At 40.9% G+C, this 14,472-nt stretch overlaps 1 protein-coding gene across 9 annotated transcripts in view; it reads left to right on the forward strand.

Moving 5' to 3' along the window:
* Window positions 1-14,472, forward strand: part of JADE1 (jade family PHD finger 1) — a 96,471-nt gene that overhangs the window by 32,917 nt on the left and 49,082 nt on the right. For 3 of the 9 annotated variants that reach the window (XM_038398124.2, XM_038398132.2, XM_038398126.2), the window contains exon 1: window positions 5,859-6,009. The exons of 2 other annotated variants lie outside the window; for them this stretch is intronic. In XM_038398124.2, the coding sequence (XP_038254052.1) occupies window positions 5,874-6,009 (136 nt within the window). In that variant the 5' untranslated portion in view covers window positions 5,859-5,873. Of the gene's footprint in view, window positions 1-4,789; window positions 4,944-5,858; window positions 6,010-7,556; window positions 7,677-14,472 lie in introns of those variants that run through there. 4 more of the 9 variants (XM_038398127.2, XM_038398129.2, XM_043513509.1 and 1 more) reach the window with 4 other exon arrangements.

Raw genomic sequence — 14,472 nt, forward strand, 5'->3', positions numbered from 1 at the left:
AGATGAATATATACCCATTTTCCTTAGTGACTAAATTTTATTTATAAAAGCATCTTAAGATGTTTGCATGAAAGGTGCCATAGACGCATAAATTGTATAGTATATAACAGAATAAATTGCATAAATTGTGTAGTATATAACAGAATAAGAGAGGGAGTATAGTTTAGTGGTTAGGGATCTGGACTGATAGGCAGACTTCTGGTTTCACCATTGACTTACTGTGTGACTTCTGCAAGTGACTTCACTTCTATATGCCCCTGCTTACCAGTATGCAAAATGAGTATTATAATCTCTACCTCACAGGGCTGTCATGATACTTAATTAATCAGAATAAAAGTCACTGGACAGATAGATAGGATTAGACAGAATTATGGCTAGATTGTGCCTTTAAGGTCCATACCTATTTAGAGGTGTGTGAGGGAGCCACGTGGCCGAGGAAGATCCAGAACAAATTATAGTTGAGTCATCCAGAATTCTTCCATGGGCTCCAGGGAACAAATGCTGCAGCAGGAGATTTACTCCCATTTTCAGAACACAGCATGCACTCCTCTCTGCTCCATGGCCAGCCCCACCTGTAGCCTGTCCTCTTTGGAAACATTACTGTCACTGCCTATGCTAGCCTAGTATCTGTTATCCTCAAGCCATGTGAGATAGATCCCTGCATCAGAACACAAGAAGGGGTAAGGAAGGCTTCTTAGACCATCTCTCGCCTCTTGTGCAGCTCTGCAGGGCCAGACACAATCTGGCCCTTATATATTTGTCAAGTATTTGTGACAGTTGCATGAGAGATGATAAGGAAGCTCTGCTCTCTTTCTTGGTGCAGGACAAGAGAACAGAAAATTTTGTGCTTTGCCATATTTAAAAGTATTAAAATATAACACTATACAGTTTATGGGTATAATATATTTATATCTATATATGGCAAAATCTTATTCATCGTACTTATTTGAGTAGTTGAATTGAAGTCCAAAGGACTGTTCATGTTAGGCAAACAGGTTCTGGCCCAATTGTGTATCTTATCTATATACTGTATACATATCCCATCTCTTAAATAGCAGATGCGAGAGCTCTGCTGGAATCCTTACTCCTGAAGATCAGATGCTGGGTCAGCATTTTGTTCTTCCCTTCAAGTTTCTAATCTTAGCGAGAAAGGAATGGGAAGGGGGAAATGGTCTTTATAAACTGAGGCTAAAAGAGCAAAAGGATGGATTAGAGTTGTAAGTGGTACTGTGACTGAGTTAAACAGTGGTGGGGGGAACTCAGGTTCATTAGAACTCTGCTTTCACTTTCATAGGACAAGACTGCAGGGACTAACATGAAGGATGTCAAGCATAAAAGGAGAACTGGTGTTTTCAAATAAAGAAAGAAACGCAATAGGAAAAACAGACTGTGAAAAGGTTTTAGCAGATGCTGCTGCAGTATTACATCTCCCCTTAAAATTATAGCAGAAATATGGAGAAAAGCCGTATTTCTTCTTCCTGGCCTTGTTTCAAGGCTCAGAACAAGGCTCAGAAACAACAGTACATGGTGGGATGAAGTGGGATGAATGAAGCAACTATATAAAATACTCATAGATTTGAATAGTTTAGATGCAATTTTAATAAGTATGGAATACACTTGATGTACAGTTTGGTGCAGGGGCCTTGTCTTCTTACTCGTTTGAATAGAGCCTAGCAAAATGGACCCGATACTAACTGAATTCTCTGGGTACTACTTGGATAGAAATAAGTAGTAATTATAATTATTGTTACACAGAAGGAAGAGAGAGGCCTTGAGTGTTGTTGTGCCTGAGAAATTTTATTAAAACAAGATATTAAGTAATCTCCTGATTGGGGATATGCCCTATAAAAGAGAGAGGGTGAAATCCTGTCCCCATTGAAGTCAATGACAAAATTGCTATTGACTTCAGTAGGAGTAGGATTTTACCTATAACCTGAAGAACTGCTCAATAGTGGGGTGAAAGATATAGAGGGCTCTGTTAGATCTGTCTCTTATTTTATTACTTCTTAACCCCTCTTTGATAAGTTAAGTAGATTTTGTATCAGCATAATTATTTTGGTTAGGGCGTGATTTTTTTTAAATTTATTTTTTAACCAAAAATAGTTATATGGGTACAACCCCAAGTGTGGCTTAGACTGGCATAGCTTATTTACCTTCCAGTGGGAGAATAGCTGTACTGGGTTATAAAACACCTTTGCACCAGTATAGTTGAAGTGGTACAGCTTGTGTATAGACAAGTCCTAAATCCATCACTGTAATGTGTTTTCCACACCACACGTCATGCTTGTAACTTCTTACAAATCTTTCTCTAATTTTTCAACATACTTCTTAAAGTGTGGACACTAATATTGTTTCATCAATGCCATATATTTCTACTTAGTATTCCCCTGTTTATATATCCAAGGATTGTGTTAATCCTTTTTACCACAGCATCATACTAGGAGCTCATGTTCAGTTGGGTTTCTACAATGACTTCTAAGTTCTTTTCAGTCACTGCTTTCCAGGATATAGTCCATGATCCTGTAAGCACTGCCTACACTCTTTGTTCCTAAACATATGACCTTGTGTACAACACCAAGGTAAGTGCTAATGACTCCTATTATGCAAGTCAGAATTTAGATATTCATTGTTGTATTTTTGTTTTACATAAAAAGGCAATGAACTAAGAAAGAGGGGACAAAGCAACCAGAAATCCAAGGAGAATGAGGCAGGATGGTTTTATTCTTCATCAACAGAAGGCAGAATACTTGCTCAGAATGATCACAGTCAAATTTTCTAATCTTTTTTTGAAAGGGGTCAGGAAGATGGGATCTGGTGGCTGAAAGTTATGATAGGATTATGTGATTTTAAAATAATGTTGTTATAGTTTGTCTATTGATTGATCAACTGTAGGGTTTTATACTACTGCCCATCACCACAGTATCTGAGCACCTTTTGTGTAATATAGACTGACAGTAACAAAGCCCCTAGTGAACTTAATGAGTTCTTTCTTATTGGGTTATGAAAAGCTATGTTGTATGGCTTCTGTCTGTGTGTTTGTTTTGGGGGAGAGAGAGTGGTTGATGTGGTAATGGGGGAAGAGTTTATCAAACAGGAAAATATTACATTTTCTACAGGCAGTCACCCTTGTGTGAGGGTGCCACATGAGTGACAACTGGCACTGATTCTGCAAACTCTCAGGAGAGTAACTTTATGCATGCAAGTAGCCTAAATTATATCAGTGGGATACGGGTGCAGTTCTGACATTATTCTCCTGAGTAAATGTTGGCAGAATTGGGCCTTAAGGTAGGCCTGGAATAATAAAGTTAGATAATAGATTTGCATTGGTATGTGAATGAAGCTAAACAACACATGTAAATAAAAAGCTGGGGGAAGAAAGCCCCATTCTAGGCTCCCAAACCTGAAGACTGCTAAGGCTGCTTTTCTGGGGAGGAAATAAATATACAAATAAAAACTTTATTTTTTTTGTTTTGTTTTCACAGTGAAAACATATTAACAAAAAAGAGGATATTTTTGTAGTTCTGTTTTGTGTATTTCAGAAAGTGTAACAATGAGTCCAGTTCTGTAGGTGGATGGGTGGGTAGATGTATGATGTGCCTGGATAAATTGTTGATAAATAGCAGAGCAATTCCTTTGCTGAACTAAGGTATGACATTCTGTCACACAGGGTAAAAGTATTGCCCTGGGAAGCTGCATTAATTTGTAATTATGTATTTACTGTCTTTGGAATTACTTTCCACAGACAACTTTATTTCTGTATTTGAGATTATAATACCTGTTCTCTATAGCATTATTCTTTCCTGGCTATACCCAGGAACTCTGTGTAAATGAAGAGAGTCCACTGTTTTCCCAGGGAAAATGAATTAATGGACCGAGGAAAAGCATTTTATACTAAAAATTATTCTCTGTTCTGCATTTAAATGCCCTCTTTTTCATAAGGAAAACTTCGGCAAATAATTTGATACTGATTCCAAATACATTTTTTTCTAAATTGTATTTAAAAATAACTAAATGTGAGCGTCAAGACATTTTGGCCCTATTTTCACCCTTCTCTCCCCAGTCTCCAATGGAAAAGTTTGAGAAGCAGAAGGGTTAGAGTGGGGGACTGAGAATAAGAAGTCAATTCTAATCCTTGCTGTGACTATTACTCACTGTATGAACTTGGGCAAGTTATTTAACCTCTCTGCCTCGGTTTTCCTTTTAAAAAATAGAGACCTGGCCATGGGACTTGAATGCTGTGAGGCATTAATAAATTAACAGTTGTGAAATATTTTGAGATATTTGGAAAAAAGTGTTCATGAGTACACATTAAAAATAACAGTAGCAATACCTTGTGCAAACATGCATAAATCATTTCCAGACGGTAGGAGTGGAATACAGGGCTGTTCTCGAGCAGTGAGTGACAATTTTGAATGAGTATGACTTCAAGCAACGGGTGAGTTCAACTGGAAACATTTCAGTGCGAAATATTCTTCATCACAAGAGGGAGATACTTCAGTAAAATCCATTCAAAAATGAAGGCGTCTCCTTGCAATTGTAAATGGAGCACGACCTCTCCAGCGAGGGCTGTGAAGAGTTAAATCAGACAGTTCCTAAGTGTTGTAGTCTCTCCTCTTCTCTTCCCCACCCTGTTTTTTCCCCCTCTGCTCTCTCTCTCTCTCTCTCTCTCTCTCCTTCTAGTTTTGGCAGGGGATTAAAGTAGCTCCCCCCTGTGGCAGCAGTGACCCAGAAATGAGTTTGATTCACAGAGTCCTTCCTCCATAACAAGTAAAAACGTCAGTGTGTGTGTGTGTGTGTGTGTGTGAGAGAGAGAGAGAGAGTGAAGGGAGCCACAATCTGCTCCCACTTTCCAGTGCTTGTCTGAACTCATGAGGCAGCACAGACCCCTTCGCGCAGAGAAACTCCAACCTCACTGGCAACCATCGCGGCGGCAGCAGCAGCAGGTAACTGTGTCCAGATTCTGACTTTCCTCCTCGCCGCCGCCGCCGCAGAGAGAGCTGGGGGAGCAGCCAGCACAGCCATATTTGATGGGTTTTTGTTGCTTTGCTTTGGAGTTCTCCAGAAGCAGCTAGAGAGCAATTTAATGCCGAAGGTCGCTGCCTAGTGGAAATAATATAGTACGTCATTAATATGGCGCCAAAAGATTTGCTTCTTGATATGGAGCGAGGGGAGGCAGTTGAGTTGCAGCTTCACTATCCCACAAGCAACTTGTGCATTGCTGGGGAGGGAGGGAGCGGTGGGAGGAGGAAATAGATGATTATTTTGCAGCTTTGAGAAACGATGTGATGTAGGGAGTGTTGTGCTAGCTGGTTTTCATTTTGCTGCAGACTTTGCAGTGGCAAATAAGGCTCTTGCAGCTTTGAAGGTGCACCAGCTAAATTAACAGTTTTGCACGTAGGGTTTTTTTATTTTATTTTATATGCATTTGACTTGGCTGTAGTTGTTTTTTTTTTTTAAAGGAGCGTGGGAAGGGGGGATCCTGAATTAATCAATGCTGCATCAGCCTAGTTGAAAAGTAAAAAGCATTGTATCAACTTGGTAGGCAGATGGCAATGGCAGAGCGCAGGTCCTTTTAGATATAGACCTATAGACAGGGGGAGGGGGTGGCCATGGCCAGTATCTGTCACTGTGTCACCCACATGTCCAAAATATCCATTGCATCAATTCAAGGGCGGCGAGGGTGTTAATTTGTGTGCAGGCAGCTTTGCAATTACGTTCACCCAAATCAAGGATTTCACTTGCAGTAGTTTTAAAAAAATGTTTGGAAAGTATAAAACCGCTCACCGGTGAAATTAGGCAGAAGTTTCCTTTTGGAGTAGGAGAGCGTTGACCAATTGGTCGTGAACTTGATGCGATTGTGATTTTAGGCACTAATGGGCACTTGGGGAGGGAGCGTAGGGCTTTCGTATTTTGCCACAGACCCATTTAGTTTCAGCCGAGTGCAAGCGTACAGTAGCTCCTGCTGGAGAGCAAGTTGTAACAGCCTGGACGGGCACGTGTTGGGAGAGTGTGAGTGTATGGAGGGAAGGGGGGGGGTGGCGGCCTGGCTGCTCGGGCTCCGGTGGGTGGCAGCAGGTTCTCTAGGTGCCCAGCGTTGCTGCCGGTGAGAATGAGGAATGCGGGCAAGGGCTGGAAGCGTGACCCGCGATTCGGTCCCGCCGGAACGGTCTCGCTGGCTGCAGATTTTCGACACCCCGCTAGCGTCCAGCCCCCCTCCGCCCGCCCGCGGGAAGGAGGCGGGATGTGCCTCCTCGGGCTCCCCTGCGCTGGCTCTGGGAGGGGGACGGGGCTACCGCAAGCAGGTGCACGGCGGCAGCAAGAGCGGCCAAGAGGCTTCTGAACTTCTCCATTCAGTGCGATCCTTCCCGGTTCCACCACCCCATTTCCGCGGAGGGCTGGCGAGTTCAAATCCACGCGCGGGTTCATTGCACAAGCAAACACGTGCGGGCGCTTGATATCAACTTCTAGAAGTCATCTTCGTTCGTTCAGGCCGAGATCGGGGGCTAGATTCTGCCCATGACTACCCCGTGCAGTCGCATTCAGACAGGAGTGCCACTTGAATAACCCCGATTCTATTCTGTGCGCTGCAGAGTTAGATCTTTGGGGTGGCACATTGATTTCCCAAATACTACGGTGATGGATACTATTACTATCCATTAAAATAAATAACAGTACAATTCATAAGAAGTAGTATAACCGGAGTAAATACAGTGAATTGCAGCGGCTATTACCGATGAAGCTCTTAAATCTCCCAGACGTTATTGAAATGCACATGTAGTTATAAGGATATACTAATGAAATCGAGAGGGTGGTGCAAAATGTCTGTGAGATTGTACAGGTGGAAGGGAAGATTTCGGCTCTTCATAACTCTCCCTCTCCCTTTACCAAGGCCTCGGCAAGGAAATGGGTCTAGGTTAGGGTGTTTTCAAATAACCGCATCATTTCGATCTCACGGGCCATCCGTGGCGTCCCCAGAGAGCAGCGCCGGCGATTATTCCAGTTGCTTTGAAATTAGACAAAGCCGCCCTGCTGCTGCTACTCGTATCCCTGGACTCTGCTCGTTGCATGCTCGGATTTTGCAGATTTTCAAGCTTTGGGTCTTGATTTTTTCCCCCCTTCGGTATTCCTTAGCAGTTTATGGTGCGGATTTTATTATTCTGGGGGAGGTTGGTGGTAGAGGGTGGTGTGTGTTTGTTTGCGTCGCCTGGTGGATGGTTTCCTGTGACAAGAGGTGATACACAGTTTCCAGAACTGTCTGGCAGTGGGAGGAGAGACCGACAGAAAACAAGCTCAAGTCTCAATGCTGCTGCGAGTCAATCCTAGTCCAAACCGTCCCCCACCTCACCCTCCCCAGACATTGCAACATGGAGAGCGGGGGGTGGAGATGGGGAGGGTTGCATGGCTGTAGCAATGATATGGATTTGGGAAACAGGGAGCTGAGCTCGGGGCATCAAGTTTGATTTGCAGCTGAAGCTGAGCGGATTGGTGCATCTGGTTGGAGGGGAGGAGCAGAGGGAGAGGGACAGGAGGGGGTGGGGGAGAGCTGCTCAATTTCAAACGGAGACAGACAGGGGTCGTGCGGATGAGATGGGATTTTTGCTTGCTGTGTACGAAGGTGCTATCATCGCTAGAAGGCTTTAGTCCGGCGACAGCAGCGCTGCTGGGGGAGGAGGGGGGTAATACTTTCTTCCCGGCTTCTCCACCTCCTTTCCCAGTCTTTGTTTGTGTCTGATGCCTCCGTCCGGACCGCACTGTACGAGCAGCCTCCGCGGCGAGCCCTCGGCACCAGTATTGCTAAGGCTGGCGATAAATGAGCCCTGTGTTGTGTGGATCGGGAAAGCTGGGTGGGTTTAGGAGACAGGACTTTACCTCTTAGCAGCTGCTGCCCCAGCATGCTAGGAGCTCCGGGTGGGAACGCATATTTGAACCAGAAGGATCTGAAAAATAAAGGGTGAGGTTTTAAGAATACAAGCAGCAAAACTGCTTCATTACCAGAAAAGCAGACTTTAAACATGGCCTTAAAATGAGCCTCCCAAATAAGGAAGCCTTCCTGTAACTAAGACAGGTCTAGATTTGCAGTCCATATTTGTTTTGATCACACATGCAAATTATTAAAGATATTAAATTATTTTTGACAGTTATTTAGCTTTCAAGAGCTCTGTTCTTGGGAACTAAGGTGTCAGTATAGGAGGTTTTGGAACAAATTGATAAGTAATAAGTCACCAGAGCAGATGGAATTCCCCCAAGAGTTCTGAAGAAACTTAAATATGAAATTGCAGAACTATTAACTGTGGGATGTAACCTATTGCTTAAATCAGCCTCTGTATTACTGATTTTTTTTTAAAGATTCCAGAAGTGATCCTAGGTTTCAGAGTAGCAGCTGTGTTAGTCTGTATTCGCCAAAAAAAAAAAAAAAGAAAAGAAAAGGAGTACTTGTGGCACCTTAGAGATTAACAAATTTATTTGAGCATAAGCTTTCGTGAGCTACAGCTCACTTCATCGGATGAGCTGTAGCTCACGAAAGCTTATGCTCAAATAAATTTGTTAGTCTCTAAGGTGCCACAAGTACTCCTTTTCTTTAGAAGTGAGCCGGGCAATTGCAGTCCGGTAAGCCTAACTTCCGTACCAGGCAAATTGGTTGAAATTATAGTAAAAAATAGAATTATCAGACACATAGACGAACACAATATATTGGTTAGGAGTCGACACGGCTTTTGTAAATGGAGAGGCATGATTTCTCATCTATTAGAATTTTTTGAAGGTATAAACAAGCATTATGTGGACAAGGGCGATTCAGTTGATGTACCTGGACTTTTAAAAATACTGACAAGGTATTACACCAAAGGTTCTTATGCAAACTAAGCAGTCATGGGATAAGAGGGAAGGTCTTCTCATGGATCAGTATCTGGTTTAAAAATAGGAAACAAAAAAGGGTAGGAATATTAATAGTCAGTTTTCATAATACAGTAGAGAGAGGAAAATAATGGGGTCCCCCCAAGATTTGTATTTCTGTCTGTGTTCTTCAACATACTCAATAAATTGGAAAAGAGTGGATGAATAGCGAGGTGTCACAATTTGCAGGTGATGCAAAATTACTCAAGATAGTTAAGTTCAAAGCTAACCGCAAAGAGTTACAAAAGGATTTTGACTGGGCAATAAAATGGCAGATTTATATGCAGGTCTCTGTAGCTTGAGTGCTTGTATCTCTCACCAACAGAATAAAAGATTTTACCTCCCCGCCTTATCTCTTGTAAAATTGCAGATGAAATTCACTGTTAATAAATGCAAAGTAATGTACATTGGAAAAAATAATCCCAATGAGAGATACAGAATGATTGGGTGGTAACACTCAAGATCTTGGAGTCATTGTGGATAGCTTTCTGAAAACATCCGATCAGCGTGCTGCAGCTGACCAAATCACACAAAAATGTTAGGAATCATTAGGAAAGGGATAGATAAATAAAACAGAAAACATTGTAATGTCACTGTATAAATCTGTGGTACACTCACACATTGAATACTGTGTGAAGTTCTGGTTGCCCTTTCTCAAGAGGTTTATTGGAAATGGTAAAGATACAGAGAAGAGCAACAAAAATGATTAGGGGGATTGAAACAGCTTTCATAAGAGGAGACATGAATAAGGGCTGAGACTGTTCAACTTCGAAAAGAGATGACTGAGGGGGGAATACGAATGGTGTGGAGAAAGTGAATAGGGAAGTGTTGTTTACCCCTTCACATAACACAAAAACCAGGGGTCACCCGATGAAATAAATAGGCTGCAAGCTTAAAACAAACATAAGGAAGTACTTCTTTACACAATGCACTATCAACCTGTGGAACTTGTCGCCGGGGGATGTTGTAAAGGCCAAAGCTGTAATGGGGTTCAAAAAAGAAACAAATTCATGGAGGATAGGCCCATCAGTGCTTATTAGCCAAGATGGTCAGGGATGCAGTCCCGTGCTCGGGTGTTCCTGAATCTCACTGCCAGAAGCTGGGCCTGGACGAAAGGATGCATTAATTGATAATTGCTGAGTTTTGTTCATTCATTCATTGTCTCTGAAGCATCTGGCATTGGCCACTCTCAGAAGACAGTATGCTGGGGTAGGTGGACCATTGGTCTGACCTAGTATGGCCTTTCTTATGGGAATTAACATACCTATGATTTAATTTTCCTCTGCAGGCCCTTTCCTTTTAGGTGGTAATTTTTATTCTAATAAAATTAATCTGATGCCAGCAAGCAGAGACTATGCTGGATTTTCAGTTCTGTCACTCATCAAATAATAATGGGCCATGCCTTGATGCAAGTGGCTAGTTTATGTAGCCACATGAAAGTTTTAAACATAGAAACTTTGGGTAGTCGTTACATTAGAGGTTATGGTAATCGAATAGCAACAGGTGTTTTCCTTTTATTTTTAATTTTAACTTTTAAATAAAAGATGATTAATATCACACCCATTCCCAAAGAAAGAGATTTAATTGTGATTTGGATTAACTCTTTTGCAAGTAATGGTTCTCTTTTTTGAATAAACATGTTTGCAAGCCCTAAAACCTTACTAAATATTATACTAAAATATGTTTGGTATGATTCTGTTTCTAGAGATTCTCACACTCAGTGGGTATTCTGTTCAGACAGTAAGGAGTATGCATTTTAGTGACAGGATTCTCCCTCCAGAGGCAGATTTCCTCCCACTGCCTGTTTTAAGCTGTGGTTCATACATATGTCTACAATGAAATAATAAACACTTTCCCTCATAGCTGCAAATTTCCCTTCTAGCTTCTCTGGTTTCATTTCTAGATCACAGGAATATTAAAAAAAATGCATCCTCTGCCCAGTGGTTTTCCCATATGCTCAGTGCTGCCTCTTTACACTACTGCTACCTGCTAGAATTGGCCCAGTTAACAGCTCACTTTAGATGGAAGCAGTCAAATAAATCTAATGGGTGAGGGGTGAGTTAAATTAATAGGTAGGGTCCAATTTCTCATTCGTCTATACCCTGAGTAGTCATTTACACCAGTGCAAAGGCAATGTAAAATGCTACCAAAACCAGAATGGAAGCATATTGCACTCACTTTTCAGTGTAAGTGAGTACACAAGTGGTAAGGCAATGATAATTGACCTGATAAATTAAAGCAGAATTTGGCTCTGTCCTGGTGTGGATTTTGAATAGCTCTACTGAAGTCAATGGAAATACTCCAGATTCATATGGCAAACAGATTTGGCCCATATATTTCCCATGCAAGTTTGTGAGGGCTTGTTCTCCACGTACCCAGTCTCTGTGGCCTTTCTACTGCAGAAATGCCCAATATCCCTTTAAAGATAGAATGCTAGTTCAAGTTATATTTCTTGTGTGCATGAAGAAGTGGGATAGCAGAGTATTTTAAATTTGATCAAGATGAGTTCTGAAGTATCAGCATGGATTTTATTGGGATAATATTATTTTTGATTTGGGTTTATACCTCTTTTCACATATCTGTCTGTAATTTATAAAGCACAATGTTTTCTGGGTGGTATCTGTTGGTGAAGGGAACTAGAAAAGCTGTTTAAGGGATATAGTAATTGGAGACAAATGTCTTCATCTAACATTCAGTTGATTAAGACTAGATTATTCTTTGCTTCCCATTTATACAAAAGTGTTTGAAGTGATCTCTTGTGTGCTGATGATAATTAGGTCTTAGTGTAGTAAGTATCATTACAATGAGTCTGTTACTTTCAAGAAAAGCTAATTTTTGAGTCTGTGTTCAGGGTGTACATCTGTCATAATTCCGCTTTCTTTCCTTACTCTGTCTGCAGCTGTTCAGTGCAGTTTATTACAGTGACACACATTTAATGCTGTTACAGTTAATGGTCTAGAGTTTGAATTATAAACTCTGTTTACGCAGAGGTTCATAAAATCATTAAAAAATTCTCTGGTGGGAAATCTCATATATAAAAGCTTTGACCTGAGGATGCACATTTAATTTTTTTATAATTATTATAAAAATCTTTCTGTTTGGTAATTAAAATAATAGCAGTTTGCCGCTTTTAAATGACATCTTCTTCCCCAGCCTACCCATCACTTAGAACTTCAGGTCAGATTCAACAACCAAAAAAGAAAAAATACAAGGAGTTTTGTTACCAGGCAATTGAAGCATGAAAAATTCTATTTAGAGAGTGTGTACATTTTGTGCTATTTTTTACATGACATTGTCTGGGCTTCTGTTCTGAGGAAACTAGATTGCCTACTTGAAAAAGAAATGGGGTCATATTTTGTCCTCAGTTCTATATCTGTGCAATCCTGATATTGGCCTTTAGTTTAATTTTTATGTCCCTTCTTTCCTTATCTAAATTAGGCTCTTACAGTGCTAAGAAAAGCCCATCAACATATATATTTGATAAGAACAGAGGATTTGCCATACTGTATCTCACTGTAGGTTCAGATCCAGTATTTTGCCTCTGTCAATGGATCACTCCGAGGCAGGCCAGAAATTCAGTGTCTTTACTGCACCTTGCCAGTTGTGTAGCGAAGTACCAGGGATGGATATCATTACCGGACACCTGCAAAGATTTGGAAGTATGAAATGATTCTGAAGTAGGACATTGTATTTGATTATCAATTAGTCGTTTATTTGCATCATGTTTTACAGATATTTCTGTTAAATAGGGATTGTCACTAATGGCTCAGAAGCCGCCTCCCAGACTATTAAACATTATGCATTTTAAAATGGTCTGAATAGTATTCAGCACTTGCCTAGTGCTTTACATCTTCAAAGCAGTGTACTTAACTAATGAATTAAAAACAGATTATAGTTCGTAGAGCCAGTGCAGTGAAAGAGGAAGAACAGAGCACCTTTAGTAGCCCAGAGATGTGACGGGTGTGTCTGTAGGCAATAATGCTTCCTGGGCTCTGGGGCAGAGCAGAGAGCAGCAACACTTATTGCACCCTGTGCAAGTGTAGTGTCTGCCATCCAGCTCCCAGTACTGCCCTAATGTGGCTAGTCAGTTTGCATGTGGTGGGGAGTTGTAGGGGAGTTATAGTCATGACCTCTACCCCATCCAGACATGCCCTCACTGCAGTGTGCAGCAGTTAGAGAAACACTGATTGTCCCAACACCCCTTTTGATCCAGGAGCGCAAGCAGCAGGGTCATGGCTGCCTCTAGCAAAACTGTGCTTTTAGGGCTCCCCAGTCTCCGCTTCCTTCTACACTATACTTGCAAACGGGCAGCTGTAATAAAGCTGTTAGTAGACATAGGTATTGGCATACTATGTATGGGTAGAAAGAAAAAGTACTTGTGGCACCTTAGAGACTAACAGTCTCACTTCCAGGAAAGGTGGTTGATCTTTAATGTTAAAAGTATGTCACTGGAAAGTAAGCCACAACCTACATTGTTAAAGGAGTGCTAAAGGTTTGACTTGAAAATACAAAAGTTAGGACAGTTCTAAAGTTCTAGACTGACATATGGATCAAGCCTTTGTGCTTATTTATCATGCATGATGTGTAAGAATGTTCTAAGACTTATGCAGTGTCAGGTCACAACAAAATAAGGACAAAGTGTGAATTCTGAATTACTTTGTTTTGAAGATTTAATAAATGAGATTTCTGTCTTACTGTCAAGGTGAACTGCACCAACAGTTTAAATATTTATAAAATTCAACTATTCTGAGCCAAATTCTATTCTTATTAACAACAGTGTAAATCTGGAATAACTTTATTATCACTGGAATTCCTGCTATTTACACCAGCATAACGGAGGACAAATTTGTCTTACAGGGAACGTATATTGTAGAGTGATTACTGCACTTTATTCCATTAGTGCCTAGTAGATTTTTGCTTTGGTTTTTCAATAGCTGGGATCGTGCTGGATTGAATACTGTGTGGCCAAATGCTCATTCATAGATGGGCAGGAACTAGGGAAAAGCTGGAGTAGAATGGTTGTAAGACTGAAATTATATTTGCTAACCTTATCCAAAGTTTTTGGTTAGTCTCCTTGCTCTTGGCCAGAGGCTGTCTATTATTTCAGTCCAAGCTGGATAGAAATATTATTCTCATTTTTTGTCTGAAAGAAATCGAAATAGTAGTTTGTACTATGTATGCTTGGAATCTGCTCTGATTGGCACCTGAGCGTCACAATGTACACAAAATGCTATTTTCAATTTCTGTGTATATAATAATTGTGGACCAAATGTGAAAAAGTCAGAGATGAACCAACAGGAATGTCTAGGGCTATGAGTATGCAGCTTAGATATTTGTATTTTATTTTTTCATTCTTTCTCTCAGTGCCCTCTTTACTTGAATCATAAGAAATATTTTCATTGTAAGAAAATTTTACATTGGTATTGTTAAATTTATTTAAATTGCAAGTAGAATTTGTGGCTTGGGAGGAGGTGTAAGTTGGGGCACAGGTGTATTTCATTCTCGTGAGTAGGTTTAGTCCTGAAGCTCATAGATCCCCTGGGTATGTTTTCCAAGCCTTTTTTTGGGATTTGAATCTGA

The sequence above is a fragment of the Dermochelys coriacea genome, chromosome 4, assembly GCF_009764565.3.
Source record: "Dermochelys coriacea isolate rDerCor1 chromosome 4, rDerCor1.pri.v4, whole genome shotgun sequence".
NCBI classification, from domain to species: Eukaryota; Metazoa; Chordata; order Testudines; family Dermochelyidae; genus Dermochelys; species Dermochelys coriacea.